The sequence below is a fragment of the Paralichthys olivaceus genome, chromosome 9, assembly GCF_024713975.1.
Source record: "Paralichthys olivaceus isolate ysfri-2021 chromosome 9, ASM2471397v2, whole genome shotgun sequence".
NCBI classification, from domain to species: Eukaryota; Metazoa; Chordata; class Actinopteri; order Pleuronectiformes; family Paralichthyidae; genus Paralichthys; species Paralichthys olivaceus.
In genome coordinates, this window is record NC_091101.1 from 11,599,990 (window position 1) to 11,616,923 (window position 16,934).

Consider the following 16,934-nt stretch of genomic DNA (forward strand, 5'->3'; position numbering starts at 1 on the left):
TGAAGTCTTTTTTATTTGATGGTCAAATGTGTAGTGGAGGAATTTCAAACAAATCTGTCTTGGGTCACAGCAGCCTGTTTAGTGCACCAAAAATCCATCTAAAAAATATGAAGCTAAAATATTGTAGATACAGGTACTATCTTGACGTCATTTTGTCGTAGTTATCAGGATGGAGCCATCGTAGTGACGTCCCACCGATACATGGATATACATACTGTTTGTTAACTATGAAGCGAATAAATGAGACTGATCCTGGCCTCTTACTAAAGCTGAGCTATGCCTTTAGGAGAAAACAACATTTCATTTCATGTTTCATTAGCTCTGCTGTGATGTTCTCACTGAGGATCTTCATAATAGCAGTTGATACTGTAGTTTTTCCATTGGTTGCCAGGACACAGCATAATTGCCTTGGCTTTGGGTCATGAGCTGATGCACAGTTGTGAAACGCAATCCAGAGAGTGGCGAAAATATATTTCTCATAAAACCCCAGGATGTCTGGTGTGATGTACTTCTGAATTCTCTCCCTCTGCCCACTCTCTGCTGTGCATGTCGATGAGGGGACATGTCACGAGTGTGTCTCCCTTTCTCTATCTCTCCAGGGTCCGACGAGACAGGAAGGGCAGGAGTGACGGGATTGCCGACTGTCAGAACTGGCAGGACATTAACTCAGAAAACGCAATGAATGAAATCGAGGCTATTGAAACGTCCGTGGAAGTGGTGGATGGGCAAGAAAAGGTTCATTGCGGACATTTGATTGTCTCTGTCACTGTTTATATGCATATTCAAATATATATAGGGTTTGAATTTCTGTAAAAGAATGACAGAATGTGATCAGGGTACAACCTGGATAAAAAGATCTTTATGTAAGTGGACTCATCCATGAATTGTGATGTTTTTATGTAAGCGTCCCAAATTCTGAGCTCCATAACAAAATTTGTCAATCAAGAGCCATTTCCACAGTAGAAATATTTAGAACAGTCTTCCTCTGCAGCCTTCCTGTGTGGACTGGTTATAAACACACCCAGACACACATACAATACACATGCCTGCCAAATTACCACATGAGGACATACACACATACACACACTCGCCCTGATGTTTTTTCAGTCGCACCTGAGTGAGTTCACTTCTCGTTGGCTCGTCAGCACAAAATCTTTTCTGTGTCAGCTCACAAAGACTCACATGACAATGAACCTTACTTCCTTTTCAAAACATGTGTCTTTCTAATTGAATTAAAATCTCATCCACCCTCTGTCACCCCACAGATAGTGAGCAGGCTTCAGATCCACAACGCCAGCGTCTCTGTCATGTACAAGTGCTCTGCAGAGAACAGGGTCGGCAAAGACGAGCGGCTGATCTACTTCTATGTAACCAGTGAGTGTGCTGGGGCTCCCTCCAAGCCCTCTCTAATGCATGTATTTATCTAGGTCTGAAATATCTGCCTACACCCACAATACAATGGAGGTGAATAGAATTTAATTCGTGCTGCTCACAGCCTTAGAAAATTAGATTCAACCATAGTCAGACCCAACATTACTTACAGTTTCTTCAATAGGACATGTATTGATTATTTAATGAGCTCAGAAACTGCAGCCCGAAGCAAGAGTGACTGCTTCTCATTGTTTAACTCACCGAGCTCAGTTAGAAATAAGTTAATATTGAGTCTCAGATTTTGTGCTTATTGTTAATTTTTCATAATGGTCCCCAACCAACCAACAGTGAACCTACATCAATAACTCTACTACTGCTCGAGGTAAAACTAGAACTTGTTTATTTATTTTGTGTGTATTCATGAAAACATTTTTTTTATCAGTATCATCAGTTTTGAATTTAAGCTTCAGTATCAGATAAAACGTGAAGATCACTGTGATTAATGTTGTAGTGGGTGCGGTAGTTGGGACAGCAGCATGTCTGCCCCTGCAAAAGCAATAGTAATGAAAGCTGCTCACAGTGAGGTTGGTCTTCAGGTTATTCAGAGTAATGTTATGTTATGTTATGTTTCCAAACCCATCCATTTGTTATTGTGAGGTTTTATCCTGATCAGAGAGGAGATCCAGGATTTTCTTTTCATTTTCTTTAACATTGTGAAATGGTGCATTTTTCATGGAGAATAATTAATGGATTTTGATGAACAAAATCAGGCGTGTTTAAGGGGATTCCAGGTTCGGGTGTGTTGTTTGCATGTTCTCCCTGTGCGTGTTTTCTCCAGGTAATCTGGATTTGTCCGATTGATCTTAGATTGATTGGAGACTCTAAATTGACAGTAGGTGTGAATGGTTGTATCTGTATGTTGGCCCTGTCATAAACTCCTGACCTGTCCAGAGTCTAACCCACCAATTTAAATGTAGTTTCATGAGGGGACTGTTGGGCCTTGGCAGAGGTATGAACCCTGTGTGCCATTCTAGTTGTTGAGATTTTTAAAAGCCATTCATTGCTCTGAGCACCACAAACAAATATGTCATTGCTTATTATTTCATTAGATTGCAGGGGGAAATCTCAAGATGAGAATAGAAAACCCTTACTACCTGTTGAAGCAACACTTGAAGTAATACTTGTCATGAATGTCTAGTGCACATGCTTCTAGTTGTAAGTCTACCTAACCGTTTCACCTGCCCTTTTCTCTAACTTCAAGCCATCCCAGAGGGCTTCAGCGTGGACGTCCGTCCCTCAGAGAACCCCTTGGAGCAGGAGAAAGTGTCCCTGTGCTGCAGCGCTGACAATTACACTTATGAGCAGCTGCAGTGGTACCGCCTCGACCCCCAGGCCCTGCAGGATGAGCAAGGCAAGCCCCAGGAGCTGGACTGCAGGAGTGTGCATCTCTACGCAGACTCGCTTGATGGCCAGCTCTCCTTCCAGGAGCCCTCCAACAGCTGGGTCCTGGACTTCACCATCCCCTCCGTGCAGCTGCCAGACGAGGGTCATTATGTGTGTGAGGCTCAGAGCCGGCGCAGCGGGGAGAAACAGTGCCTCTTCAGATACATCTCAGTCAAAGGTTAGAGATAAAAGAGACGAACGCCCCAGACACACACATCCCACATCGCCGGCGTGGAGAACAGTCACTCCAGCAGCAGCTAATTATAGAGAAAATCTCAACCTTTGGCTGCAGAAACACACGCACTGTTTCACAGAGGAGCTGAGGCAGAGATGTTGTAGGCTAAAATACACTCACTCACAAGAGAAGTGCCCACGCAGCCCAATACCCATGTCCACACAAAATTGAGAGAGAGACCACCGAGTGTTTGCACAGCCTCATTATGGAATAGCAGAAAACAGGGCTGAGAGTCTGTAGAGTCGAAACGCACAAACCAATCCATTTTTCATTCATGATGTGTTTTATAAGCTTACATCAGTGCCTGAAGCATAGACGTGCATTTTAAATGGATTTTTTGACTCTTGCTCTTTCTTCAGTCCTGCGAGGTCCTTCAGTAAATATCACATACATACGAGTCAGTGAGTTGATGTCCCTCGTCCTTCCTTATGCTCCATCTCTGTCTTTTTGTCCCCTTCCTTTCATTGTAGCCCTGGAGGCACCTCGGTACAAGCGCAGCCTCACCAATCAGACGGTGAATGTGACCGAGTCCCTGCGGATGGAGTGCGACGCAGAGGGCAGACCCCTGCCCCGCCTCTCCTGGTTCAAAGACAACCAACCTCTCCACCAAATGTCAGGTTCGTGAAAACACCTACACAGGTGACACACACGTTTACACAACATTGCAGCCGCCCACCTGACAACCCAGCAGCTGCATGCACACAGACACACACACACACACATGCTCAACAGCTGATCTTAAAGTTTGGCCCTCTGGATCTTGATTTAGCAGGTCTCGTATCCACCCATCGGGTTAATGTGTTCAGGTCAGTTCCCAGAAAAATGATGGCTTCATATCAGATGAAAGAACAGATGTTTAATAAAACAATAAACATTTTAAACTTAGATACCGACAACTTTTGGCAGATTTGCCATATTTCTTTTTTGTTATAATTTCCATAATGATGAACACATGATGATAACACAACCACCACACACACACACACACACACACACACACACTCTCTCTCTCTCTCTCTCTTGTACTCACAAATACAAGTCAGAGATTGGACTAAAACTCAAAACAACTGAAATCACAAACTTGAACAACTCACTCCCCAGATCCAACCTGAGCGACTAAACGTGAGTCATAGATATGATTTGATCTGTAGGTGATATGGGGATGGAGAGCTATTGAATGACGTACGTTGGCCAGTGCATTTCAACTGCTCAGTCATAGGACAAGGCAGGAGGAATCATTCCGATAACTTAATACTCCCCAACCGTTATCCTAACCCTGACCTAAATCTAATTCTAACCAAGAATTAACCCTCAAACTGCTCTTTGAAAATGTCCTCACTCTGTAAGGTCTTCAATCAAAATGCGCACACAACCACCCACCAGCTCACACACACATTCTTACTGTTGAGACAACATGTCATGCAGAACCAGTGACACATACATGTGCGGGTGTGTTTTCTACACAAGTGTACATATGCACATACACGCACACACACACATAAAAACCCTGCAGGCCGATGGATAAGGCTCATTAGTTTTCTCCGGGTGCGTCTCCTCTTAACATCTGAATGAGCTGAGGAGAGGGTGAGAGGGGGAGGAGAGGGGGAGGAGAGGTGGTCAGCATGGGTATGAGCGACAGCTGTTGCTTTGGGACGTGTGGCTTGACGTGCAGGACGAGGGGATTATAAATGAGAACCGCAGTGACGTCCAGAGGTGTGATGAGAATTGAAGAAACATTGCTGAAAATCTTGCTGGATTTATGATGTGAGAGGTAAAAGGGGTGGCAGCGAGTCACAGCACATTGTTTCATGTGTGTGTGTGTGTGTGTCTGTGTGTGTGTGTGCTACTAATCATCCCGTGCCTCCTCGCAGGGATCCAGCTGCAGGATGCAAACCGCACTCTGAGTATCCAGCGGGTGCGAGAGGAGGACGCCGGGCTTTACACCTGCACAGCCTGCAACCAGCGTGGATGTGTCCACTCCTCAGCTGCCATCAAGGTCATCGGTGAGACAGCCAAACACACACACACACACACACACACACACACACACACACACACACACACACACACACACACACACACACACACACACACACACACACACACACACAAACACTCTGCTTGTACTTTTATCTTTGTTGACACTTGCCCCTATACCTTAACACCCACTCATCACAACTAAACATCTGACCTCAGCATCTTAACCCTTTGAAGGATGTGTGTGAAAGTAGGGACACTACATTCCCATAATGTCCCCACTAGCTGGTCTTCACAGAGATAGAAGCACACTCAGACTCGGAAATATACAGAGAGCGACTGTTAAACACAATCACAGAAACACTTCTATCTGCTCACGTGCTCTCACCGCTCACATGTTTTTCAAGTTCACTCAGGCTTAAAACCCCAGTCGCATATCTTCTCACACACACACACACTGAGCACAGGTCTGGAATTCACCTCTCACACGTACGTTTCACTGGAGCTGTAACCTTTATGCATTTGTGCCCCTGAAAGCAAAGTCATCGACTGCTGCAACATTTCACATTCTAAATAGATAATTAAAGCGGTTTGCTGGATGCAGTTTCATAATGAAAGCTGAATGCAGGATTTTTGATCACATTAGGGTAACTTAAAGATTTCATCTGCAAGAACCGACTGCAGCAATAGTTTGTGATACAGCACCTTCTACAGTTGGTAAAGAGTAATATCATAAAAGAGAGAGCATTTTCTAAAAAACATATTTGCTTTTAAAAATGACTTAACATATTTTTTTTTTGTCAAGGTTCCAGTGACAAGGCCAACGTGGAGATCGTGATCCTCATCGGAACCGGAGTCATCGCCGTTTTCTTCTGGGCCCTGCTCATCGTCATTTTCTGCAACGTGAAACGGGTCAGGAAAAGGCCACTTCTGTTTTCTGTGTTTGTCTCTCATTTGTGAGAGAAACTGTCAGACCATGATGGTGACACTTTAACCTCTGGCCCACAACACGTCTGTCAGCGTTTGAACACAACCTGTTTGATGTCAGGGAGAAGAGAGTGTGTAATTTACTGTGAAGAGAGGGCTCCTGATATCTTCTGGGAACGAGCCCAATTAGTCGCTGTTACACGATCGGCTCCATCAACCACAAGAGTTCCCCTAATGAGGCTCAAACAGCTTTTTATTTTTCCACACTTGTCCCAAAATTCACTGGGTAGCACCATCATTATCAAATTAATTTAGAGATTCTCCTCTCACTCACAGCATCTCTTTCTTTGAGTGTCTACTTCTACATTTCCTTTGCCCATCTGACCTTTTCTTTCTTTTCCACATTCATGATTTTATTTTTCTGCCGTGCATCCACTTCCTCATTTATTTTTTCAAGCTCACTCGCAGTTCAGCCCAGCATTCCTCACCTTACGCTGCCACTCTCACTCTATTCACTCTATTCTCTCTCTCTCTGCGTATTGCAGGTTAACCCTGCAGACATAAAGACGGGCTATTTGTCCATAATCATGGATCCGGGGGAGGTGCCGCTGGACGAGCAGTGTGAATACCTGCCCTATGATTCCTCGCAGTGGGAGATCTCCAGAGACAGACTGCGACTGGGTGAGCCACGGGGGCAAGTGGGAGAAATAGAGGGGATGGATTGATGAATGGTCAGACAAAGAGAGGGAGGGAGGAGGCGTGTGTGTGAAGGAATATCAGGGCGTGGAGGAGATGGAATAGATGTATGAAACCAAATTACTTTTCCATTTCCAGAATCCTTAATGGCATGAGGTTGGATTGCAGCCAGCTGGGCAAAGTGCTGCCAAGTAAAGTGCTAATGTTAAATATGTGCTCATTCCTAGCACAGCTTTTTTTTAAATGCCCTGAGGAAAAGCATCTGTTCCACAATTGCAACTTATGGGAACATGTTTTCCAAATGCTGCAATTCAGGTTATAATTTCTCTCCCTTGTGTGTATGGATTCCAGATGCATTTATATTTTGCAACTGTTGCAGCAGTGTGTTTTCCAGTGAGAACAAAAAAGCAAACCTGGGTCAAATATATTTGTATATATTATTTATATATTTTTGTTCTTTTTCCTGACATAGGAAAAGTTTTAGGTCACGGAGCTTTTGGGAAAGTAATTGAGGCATCAATCTACGGCATCAGCAAGAGTAACAGTTTGGACACAGTGGCTGTCAAGATGCTGAAGGGTGAGATTTGTCTTCATGCTCTTCAAACTGTGTATTATGAGAACTGCAGGAGAAATATGTATAGCGTACTACGACTAGGTTGATGTGCATATATAATGATAAAAACACATGCAAAAATAAACACTTCGACTCTGTGTGCACATTTCAGATGGAGCCACAGCCAGCGAGCACAAGGCCTTGATGTCAGAGTTAAAGATATTGATTCACATTGGAAATCATCTGAATGTAGTGAACCTGTTGGGAGCTTGCACCAAACCAAACGGTGAGTAAACACATTCACACTGATTACAGGTTATGTACCATGTCCCATCCACTAACATGGAGGAGGCAGGGTTTATTACGTATGCTGCATCCAGCGACATACAACAGTAACTGACTGCCTGGGGACATATGCTCTGGGTTTGAGCGTAAACAAGTAGAAGGATGAAAAGTTTACTTGAGTCGGAGTACACTCTGGAATATGAACAAAATATTCTATAAACAACTCATGTCAACTCAGGTGTTCAGGTGTTCAGGTGTTTGTGTACACCTGAAAAATAACTGCAGTACTGTTTATGTTGTTCTTGTCACAGTTACTGCTTCTATCTATCTCCTTTGCCCCTGCAGTCATTCTGTTGTGAAAGATATATTGTTATGATGCTGGTATCGTCACATAAAATAAAACATCAGGGAGTGTTGTACCTTTTCTTTTTTTTGAAGACATACACCTACAGTTTGACCTCCTCGGAGCAGTGCTGCTGGCGCTGTTGTTACTTCACAGCGAATTCCTTTTTCCTTTTTAATGAAGTGTTTACATAATTTCGTCTGCCCCCTGCAGCTTTCACACAACTTCTCTTTTTAGCAGCCAACCACATGTGAAAGTACAACAGCTGCCTCTTTGTCCCCTCTTTGTCCACACATCAATCTGACCCATAGGGCACATTTTTGAAGGGTGTACATCTGAAAATGTTTATGCTGTTTACCTTAAACTAAAGCAGCCAGGCAGATCATCTCAGACAGGAAGTGTTTAAAGAACGCAGCCCTGCCCCATGACTTAGAATATAGTGTGAGAGAAAAAATGAGTTCCTCAACAAGAGGCAGAAATCATGTTAATGTTTTTTATCAAGTTAGAAATAATGTAAAATGTGGGAATTCAATTGTAGATTTTTTACTGGGGGATTGAGCCACAGTAGAGGTTCTGTGGATACACAGGCTTGACCAATCAGGAGTCAGTATGAACTGTCAATCATGATGTTTCATTCTGTTTATAGCATCAAATAACTGATAAAAAACAAATTCACTGATTTGCACTTGGACATACATCAGTGTGATAACAGAGACCTAAGACCAGAAACCTTTGTTGAACAAAATGATTTGACATGAACTCTGACCTTTTTAGTTTGGTCTGTGTCCCATCCACTAACATGGAGAGGGCGTGATTTACGTCCTGTGCTGCAAGATACTTTGGCTTCACTTTTGAGGAGACATAATCTTGTCCATCTTTATAAACATTCCTGTCTTGTATCTATGTTATGATTAGATAAGAAACCAGTAGATATTCAAACTGTCTGTATCACCAGGTCCACTGATGGTAATAGTGGAATACTGCAAGTATGGGAACCTGTCCAACTTCCTGCGAGCCAAGAGAGAGTTCTTCCTCCCATACAGGGTATGAAAACATTGACGTGGCGTCTACTCTTTTATATTTGTTCTGCAGTGATAATGTGTTGGCAGCTTAATCTTCAGAAATAATATTTTTTATGTTCACTGATAAATCCGTCTTTCCTTTATTGAGCAACACTCTTAAAAACTCTTTTTAACTCATGACCCATTTTCAGACATGAACTTAAGAAAAAAAACTCTGAAATCTGGCTGTCTTTCCAATTTGACATATCAGCTTCTTCTTTGTGTATTTCACCTCTTTTTCATCCTAAGATTATTTTTTTTCAGTTTTGCGTCCGTCACGGGTTAGAAACACGTCCACTGTGACATGCTCACAGAGTTTTATTTTCCTTCTGTATTCCCTCAAGGGTTCACTCTGGTATTTTCTGGAGATTTTACTGAGGGGCTGGCAGGAAAAACTCCAGAAAAGGTGTAGAGCAACTGACTAAGACACGACCTCAGTGCATGTGTGAATTTGCAGCTTCGTTCTCTTGCTCCCCCCCCCCCCCCTCAGGATCGCTCTCCAAAAACTCAGAGCCAGGTGAGACGGATGATCGAAGCGGGTCAAATGGACCAAAGAGCTCATCAGCCACCTTCTCCGCCCTCCTCCCCTACGCTCACAAGTCCACAGCCTCCAACATCCAACACGTCCAATCAGAGTCCTGCTGTGGATAAAAGTGAGTTACACAGGAGTCAATTCCATAATTTATTTTCAAGTCTGAAATGTGGCTTCATGGCAGCCTCTCTCTTCCTCTCTCCAGTGGAGGACTTGTGGAAGACTCCTCTGACGATAGAAGATCTAATTTGCTACAGTTTCCAGGTGGCTCGTGGGATGGACTTCTTGGCCTCCAGAAAGGTTAATTGTCAGCGTTATACAGACAGTGTGTTAATGAGCTGTGATGAATCGCTGCGGAGGTCGGCAGCAGAGACAGGAGGTTGTAACCCGCATCATTCAGCTTCTCGGTGCTTTGTTAGTTAATCACGTGACCATTTATAACACTTTTATATTTGAATGTGACAAGGAAGCTTAAATTAAAATGTATTAAATCAAGACTGATGCGGACTCCTATTGAAACATTATAGTGAGCAGTGCAGAACAACTTGCCCCACTCTCACAGAGAGACACTGGCTTTGTGTCAGCAGTGGCAGTGATTGCGTAAGACTGCCACCAGCAGAGGGCAACAATAGGTTGTAATTTATTGTTTGTCATTTTATGCTACCATATAATTTGGTAAATTGCTGTTGTGTCATTATAGTCTCGCAATGCAATGCACCGTGGAAAGAAGCTACCCACAACAGCAAAACATTAGAACAACTCTCAGTTGTCGGCACCACATCAAACTCATTACTAGATTAAATGAGGTTGGATTCAAACTGCAGAACATTTGAAAAGTCAAAGTATAGATTTAATTCAATTAAATTAAACGGCCATTTCTATATTTGTATAATAAAGGTGCATCCAAAGACAAAGTAAAAGGAGTCGGTCATTGTGATTAAACTACAGAGAATAATCACCTGAATCTGCTGCTGCAAATCAGCTTCCAAAACCCAACGTGCACACACACACATATATATATATCTTATATATAGAAAGATAGATAGATCGACAGAGATATAGATAGATGGATAGATCGATGTATAAAACTTTGAAACAAAGTAAAATATGAACCCGTTTCACGTCTCATCAGATCTCCGTCCTTTGATGAGGGTAATTACATTTAGTGCATATTCTGAAATCAGCTTTATTTATTTATTTAATTCATGAGGTGATTATTTATATCTATATTCAGCTGCAGTCTGTCTGTGTGTAATGAATAATGGAAATTCAAATAGTGAGAACTAAAGCAGCTATAAGTGATAAAGGAAGCTGATGGGACGCTGTGAGCTGACTGTCTGGCCCCCTTAAGGCGAGTTTACGTGACAGCTTTGTGAATGATGTCAGGTCTCTTGCAGTGACTCCACAGAGCTGAGACACAGTCCAGTCATTAATTGTTACAGGGACACACACACACACACACACAGACACATACATATTTTAAGGCAAGCAATTATTAAACTTCTAATTTGTTAATTACTTGTTCCAAATCATATCTGTAAATCACTAATTAGAAAACAATGCATCCATGCAATCCTGCAAATGCACACACACAAACACACGTCTCCCTCTAGTTGAGAGGACACACATTGATATAATGCATCCCCTAGTCCCTAACCCTAATTCTAACCCTAACCCTAAAACCAAGTCTTAACCCTCAAACAGTCCTGAGTACCAGACAAAATGTCCTCACAATGATAATATTGAAACAAAATTGGCCCTCATAACCATAGAAAGACACACACACAAACACACACACAGACACACACACCTACCTGTCTGCAGGGTTATGACGCATGTGTGGTTATGTGTGTGTATCTGCAGTGTATCCACAGAGACCTGGCCGCCCGGAACATTCTCCTGTCTGAGAACAACATTGTGAAGATCTGTGACTTTGGCCTGGCCAGAGACATATACAAAGACCCCGACTACGTCAGGAAAGGCAATGTACGGCATGCACACAGGTTTATCATCCATCTCCGTTTACTGCGGGGAAACATCAAACTCCTCTTTTTTGTTGTTGTTCTTTTAAACCACGCATATAATCACTACATTTAAAGGCAGGTGTCATTTCTGCTTACGTAACCGTCTCGTAATGTCCCGTCTGGTGTTTTAATGCTCAGGCTCGGCTGCCTTTAAAGTGGATGGCTCCGGAGAGCATCTTCGACAAAGTGTACACCAGCCAGAGTGATGTGTGGTCCTTTGGAGTTCTCCTCTGGGAAATCTTTTCACTGGGTAATGACAAAATCAAAGCACGTTCATTTCATCTTTTAAGAAAGTCATTTAGAGGAGCAGAGTTTCGGTGCAGGCTCATCTGGAGTCGCTGTTTAAATGTCTCTCTTCCTGCCAAAAGCAATTTGGAACTTATCCTTTGTTAACATTTAGAAGGAGAGTGAGTCATCATCGCCGCTATCCAAAAACATCAACTTGCTTTTCCCATCCCTGAAATTCTGACACATTACCCGAGAACCCGTCTTCCTTTCTGTCCACCTGCAGGTGCGTCTCCGTACCCGGGGGTACAGATTGACGAGGATTTCTGCAAACGATTAAAAGATGGCGTCAGGATGCGAGCACCAGAGACTGCCTCCCCTGAAATGTAAGCACACATTTTCATTTATTCGTTTTCTCTTTTCTTTTCCTGTCAAATGAAGATTTGTTGCCCTGAGTCCATTTAATTTACTTGAGCCCCATGCTCATAAATATTCAGTGACTTCCGAGGACGATACAGTTTGATCAAACATTCAGGTGCTTCACTGAGTCAGGGAAGTTGAAGGCTTCTTGTGTCATTGATGTTGTGATGGTGCTGCCCTCTGCTGGTAGATACGGCATCATGCTGGCCTGCTGGCAGGGTGAACCCAAAGAGAGGCCGACCTTTCCTGCTCTGATGCAGATCCTGGGAGACCTGCTGCAGGACAACAGTCTACCTGCAAGTTCACTGCTGCACACACGTTCATCAGAACAAAATCATTTCTTTTTTTATAAGTTCTGTAAAGAGGTTTGACGTGTAAATCTTCTCGGCCTTCTCTTCAGGATGGGAAGGACTACATCCCCCTGAATCACTCACAGAGCTCAGAGGACGATGGGTTCTCACAGGCGTCGTCACGGCCTGCGTCTGAAGAGGAGCTGAGAATGGCCTGCAACACTCTCCCCACCAGGTACTAATATATTCTCCTCTGTTTTCCTTAAAGGCTCAGGACCCCAACAGTATTTTATTAATAAGCTTCTTGCTGTTATTATTCAGTCTTCTTCTCAATGCTTTAAATTAGGATTGACTCAGAGACTGTGTTTGAAGAGGGACGATATGACGGCTCTTCAGAAGTGAAGCCAAAGCGTGGCTGGCTGCAGTACTGGTCATATATCCAGCCTCCTCCGTGTTTACAGATAGAACGTGGGCCAAGTTAAAAAGACAAAGAGCATGTTGAATAAGGATGGTTGAAGGTAGTGTTTATCTCACTCGTGTTTGCTCAAGTGCTGATTTTTGGTTTTAATAAGTTATTTAATGCTATAAAAACTGGGTGAATCGTCATGATTGATCTGGCTACGGCCCAGACTCTGGCTCCAAATGGCGGCGTTTGTATCTGGGATATTTTAGCTTCATTTCTAGGTCGTGGGAGGTAGTGGAGACATGTCGACCATCTTTAAACACAGTCTGTGGTTGGATTTTTTAGGAAAAAGGTGATTCCATGTGCCTGTGTCAACAATATCAATGTGATGACAGTTTCAAAGTCATTTCCCAGAAAATAATCTCTCTCTCTCTGTGATAACATCTAAATGTACCTTGTGCTGTGGTGATAAAAACTCTTTGCACCATAAAACCATCACAGCTTAGCGTTTTATAAGAATTCCCTCTTTGCACCGAATCAAACCTTTCACTCTCTATTTCAAACTTACATGTTCAGTTTCTTACAGACTTTATTCTGTAGGTTTAAGTAATGATTAGAAAAGCAAAAGATATTAATTCCATGGAAAAGAAATGGTTGTTTAGAATGAAGTTCACTGTCAGGTCTTGAAAATGGAAAATATGATCTGTAATCTTGATGTATTTTATGTAATGCATGTTTGTAGTTTTAAAATTTGCTGTGTATCTTGTGTGCTGAATAGTTTTCAGATAATTCCTTTACAGATAATTAATTTTTGAGGAAGAGAATATCACACAGGAGTATGTTTAAAGAAGAAAGTCACACCGCTAAAATCTTTATTAATTTAAACAAATTGCTGTTTTCTACTTGCCTGCATCATATTTGTCTATATACATATACACTGCTCAAAGGAATTAAGGGAACGCTTAATGTCACAGTATAACAGCAAGTCAGTTCAATGTCAGGGATATCGATCTGTCCATTGAGGAAGCACAAGTGACGATGGATCAGTTTCACCTGCTTTGGTGCAAATTAAAGTGACAACAGGTGCAATGGAGAAGTTAAATAAAGACCCCCCCCCCCAACAGGGAATGGTTTTGCATGTGGTGGCCACAGACAGCCGCTCTCTCTTTATCCTTCCTGACTAATTCTTCTTTGAATGGCATTTGCCAGAGAACACCAGAACTGGCAGGTCCGCCATTAGCGCCCTGTTCTCTTCACAGAAGAGAGCCGGTTCACACTGAGCACATGTGACAGGCGTGAAAGAGTCTGGAGAAGCTGTGGTGAATGTTATGCTGCTGTAACATCATCCAGCATGACCAGGTTGGCAGTGGGTCAGTGAGGGTCTGGGGAGGCATATCTTTGGACGGTTCCCTGACTGATGTTAGTTACTGGGATGAAGTCCTCAGAGAGATTGCCAGACCTTATGGTGGTGCAGTGGTTCCTCCTGGTGCAGGACAAAGCCCGGGTCTGGGAGGAGATCCCCCAGGACACCATCCGCCAACTCATCAGGAGCATGTCCAGATGTTGTCGGGTGTGCATACAGGCACATTGAGGCCGTACACAGTACTGAGTAACATTATGAGTTGCTGTGATAAAAGTCACGCAAGTTGGATCAGCCTGGAGTTTCAGTATTTTCCTTAGCTTTTCTCTATGATTTTTGAATCCAACGCTCAGTGGGTTCATGATTTTGGTTTTCATTGACTGTAGTTATGTAATTTTGCTCCCAACAAATTTTAGAATGTAAATCAGTAAAGATTTTCAACTTGAATAATTTGTTCATCAAGATCAGATTTGTGATCCCTTCATTTTTTTGAGCAGTGGAAATAGTCACATCCGTCCAGGTTTTCTTCTCATCTTTCTCTTGGCATTTGGATTGAATTGATCTGATAATCTTCCTGACCAGGTATTATAACTGCGTGCCCTTTGCCGGCTGTGTGTTTGTCGGACCCTCTAAAGTCTGCCAGCCCACAGTGAAGACGTTTGAAGAGTCGCCCCTGGAGATGCACCCACATAAAGCTCCTCAGGTAATCTGCTTATCACTTGTGGAAAATGTGAACCGACTGGGGACATTTTCTATACAGCACTGGAGTTAGGGAATGTTCCCCTCAGATAATTTACATGAAATAGCGGCGGGGTCGACTAAATGTCATTTCATTCACATGATGTCAAACTGTTTGTCTCCTCCCAGGATAACCAGACGGACAGCGGGATGGTTCTGGCCTCTGAAGAATTTGAGAGAATTGAGCACAAGCACAGGGGTGCCGCCTCCAAAAGGTTATTCTTCAAAAAAAGCAATGATCGTTTTTTAATGCGGAACAGTTCCACACTTATCACTCACTGTGTCAGGTCTGTCAGATATCTATTTTTATAGATGCTACACATCAAAGTCAATAAGAGGAAACAACCGCTATCTACTTCTCGGAAACATGATGGGTTGAGTCAGTCACAGTGAAACTACTGTAGATTTGCAAATGATGTGAGCATGAGCAGAGTCTTGATTTGTGCAAGAACAAGTCTGAGTCATTGAAACACACAGGACTCATTTTTAGAATTACATTTAACAGCTCAGCACTTGAAGTTTGAGTCAAAAGAAACAAACCAGCTGCTAAAACTGGAAGGATCTATACTATCCTAGACTGAATTATTCACTCACATATTTTTAACAATATTAATGATAATACTACGAAGAAGAATGGACTTCATTTATGTAATATTTTTGTTTGATGCTTTAAAGGAAGAAGCAATGAGAGCTAGAATGACAGAGTGCATCAGTCCAATCAAGCTGGTTTCACGCAATCATAGACATCAGTCTGATTTTTCATCAAGGTCTGAATTATTCTCTGGGACTTCTTATCTCACACTGTTAAAGATAGTGAAAAAATATTCCTGTATTCGTACCCTAATCTGGATCCTGACCAAAATTGAACGTGTTCCTGACACCCTGCAGCCTTCTGAGTTTCATGGAATAAAAATGAAAGATTTAGAAGCTTGAGAATTAGTTTGTCAAAGTTTAATGAGAAGGGTAATATGAGGGCTCGGAAAAAAAATGCTTAGTCACTCATAACCAGTTTAGGGAGGTAAGCACAGGTGACGTGATCATGCCTTTTTTTGTCCCAGATGATAAATGTGATATATCCTGTTCCAATGAGCTTTTTATTTTTGTTCTGTCCCCAGTCGTATGGGCAGCAGCAGCAGCACAGAGCCTCTGACGGCCTCCCATTGTTCCCTGGGCCGAAGCAGCGATGCCAGGCACCGTCCCGCCTTCTTCAGCCAGCTGTCAGGACAGACCTTCTACAACAACGAGTACGGACACCTGTCCGAGGAGGGCTTCTGTGACTTCTTCTCCTCGCCAGACGCCCCCCGTCTGGCCTCCTCCAATGTTTAACCTTATCAAAGATGCAGCCTGAAAAGAACTGAAGGGGTTAAATGAAGGGGGCTCAGGTCGTGGGAGGTGTGTGGGATTTACTAACATCCCAGTGTTGACATGTAACTAGTCATTTATTAATGATCAACAGGTTATTTTGACCAGATCTAAACTCTACTCATCTCAAAGTTTGTTCTGTGGCCTCAACAGACTCAGCTGTGTGTGCCTGAAGTTTATCTAACCAGCCACTGGGTGGCAGCATTACAACAACAACTCACCGAGTATTGTCTATTCACACATTTATATTTTTTATCTTTTATATTCAGAGTATTCTGCCTATATTTGTACAAATTATGACTTGTATGGGAAGAAATAAAAGTTTATCTTCTTCTCACTCTTCTCTCTATCATTCAAGCATAAATGTTCCACTGAAGTGCAGCTTTTAAGAGTAAATTTGCAGTTGTCATGTGGTGACACACCCTGTGACTATCCATGTAATGGACCCGTCCATGACAGAGGCAGATATTTGTGGTATCCGTCATTTAGTGGAGGTGGAGATGCTGATTCACAACACCTTAAGCAAGGAATAGGTGACGGAGGTAAACAGAGGGATGTAGGGCAAATGAAAGAGTGACTCACACTAAGCAGCTCTTATCAGAGCTGGACATAAGCATGATGACAGCTGTGGCAGCTTAACACCCTTTTACACAGTCGCATCACAAATGACAAGCTGCAGGTCGTGGAAA

General features: G+C 42.8%; 1 protein-coding gene across 1 annotated transcript in view; it reads left to right on the plus strand.

The window, feature by feature from the left end:
• flt4 (fms related receptor tyrosine kinase 4) overlaps window positions 1–16,350 on the plus strand; it is a 41,605-nt gene extending 25,255 nt beyond the window's left edge. The window contains exons 11-30 of the mRNA XM_020079434.2: window positions 600–735; window positions 1,266–1,374; window positions 2,633–2,992; window positions 3,520–3,666; window positions 4,921–5,052; window positions 5,832–5,938; window positions 6,499–6,634; window positions 7,122–7,226; window positions 7,375–7,488; window positions 8,786–8,874; window positions 9,382–9,544; window positions 9,629–9,723; window positions 11,287–11,409; window positions 11,586–11,697; window positions 11,959–12,058; window positions 12,283–12,388; window positions 12,493–12,617; window positions 14,728–14,848; window positions 15,013–15,098; window positions 15,999–16,350. Of these exons, the coding sequence (XP_019934993.2) occupies window positions 600–735; window positions 1,266–1,374; window positions 2,633–2,992; window positions 3,520–3,666; window positions 4,921–5,052; window positions 5,832–5,938; window positions 6,499–6,634; window positions 7,122–7,226; window positions 7,375–7,488; window positions 8,786–8,874; window positions 9,382–9,544; window positions 9,629–9,723; window positions 11,287–11,409; window positions 11,586–11,697; window positions 11,959–12,058; window positions 12,283–12,388; window positions 12,493–12,617; window positions 14,728–14,848; window positions 15,013–15,098; window positions 15,999–16,209 (2,677 nt within the window). The 3' untranslated portion in view covers window positions 16,210–16,350. The remainder of the gene's footprint in view (window positions 1–599; window positions 736–1,265; window positions 1,375–2,632; window positions 2,993–3,519; window positions 3,667–4,920; window positions 5,053–5,831; window positions 5,939–6,498; window positions 6,635–7,121; window positions 7,227–7,374; window positions 7,489–8,785; window positions 8,875–9,381; window positions 9,545–9,628; window positions 9,724–11,286; window positions 11,410–11,585; window positions 11,698–11,958; window positions 12,059–12,282; window positions 12,389–12,492; window positions 12,618–14,727; window positions 14,849–15,012; window positions 15,099–15,998) is intronic.
• Window positions 16,351–16,934: the final 584 nt, after the last annotated feature.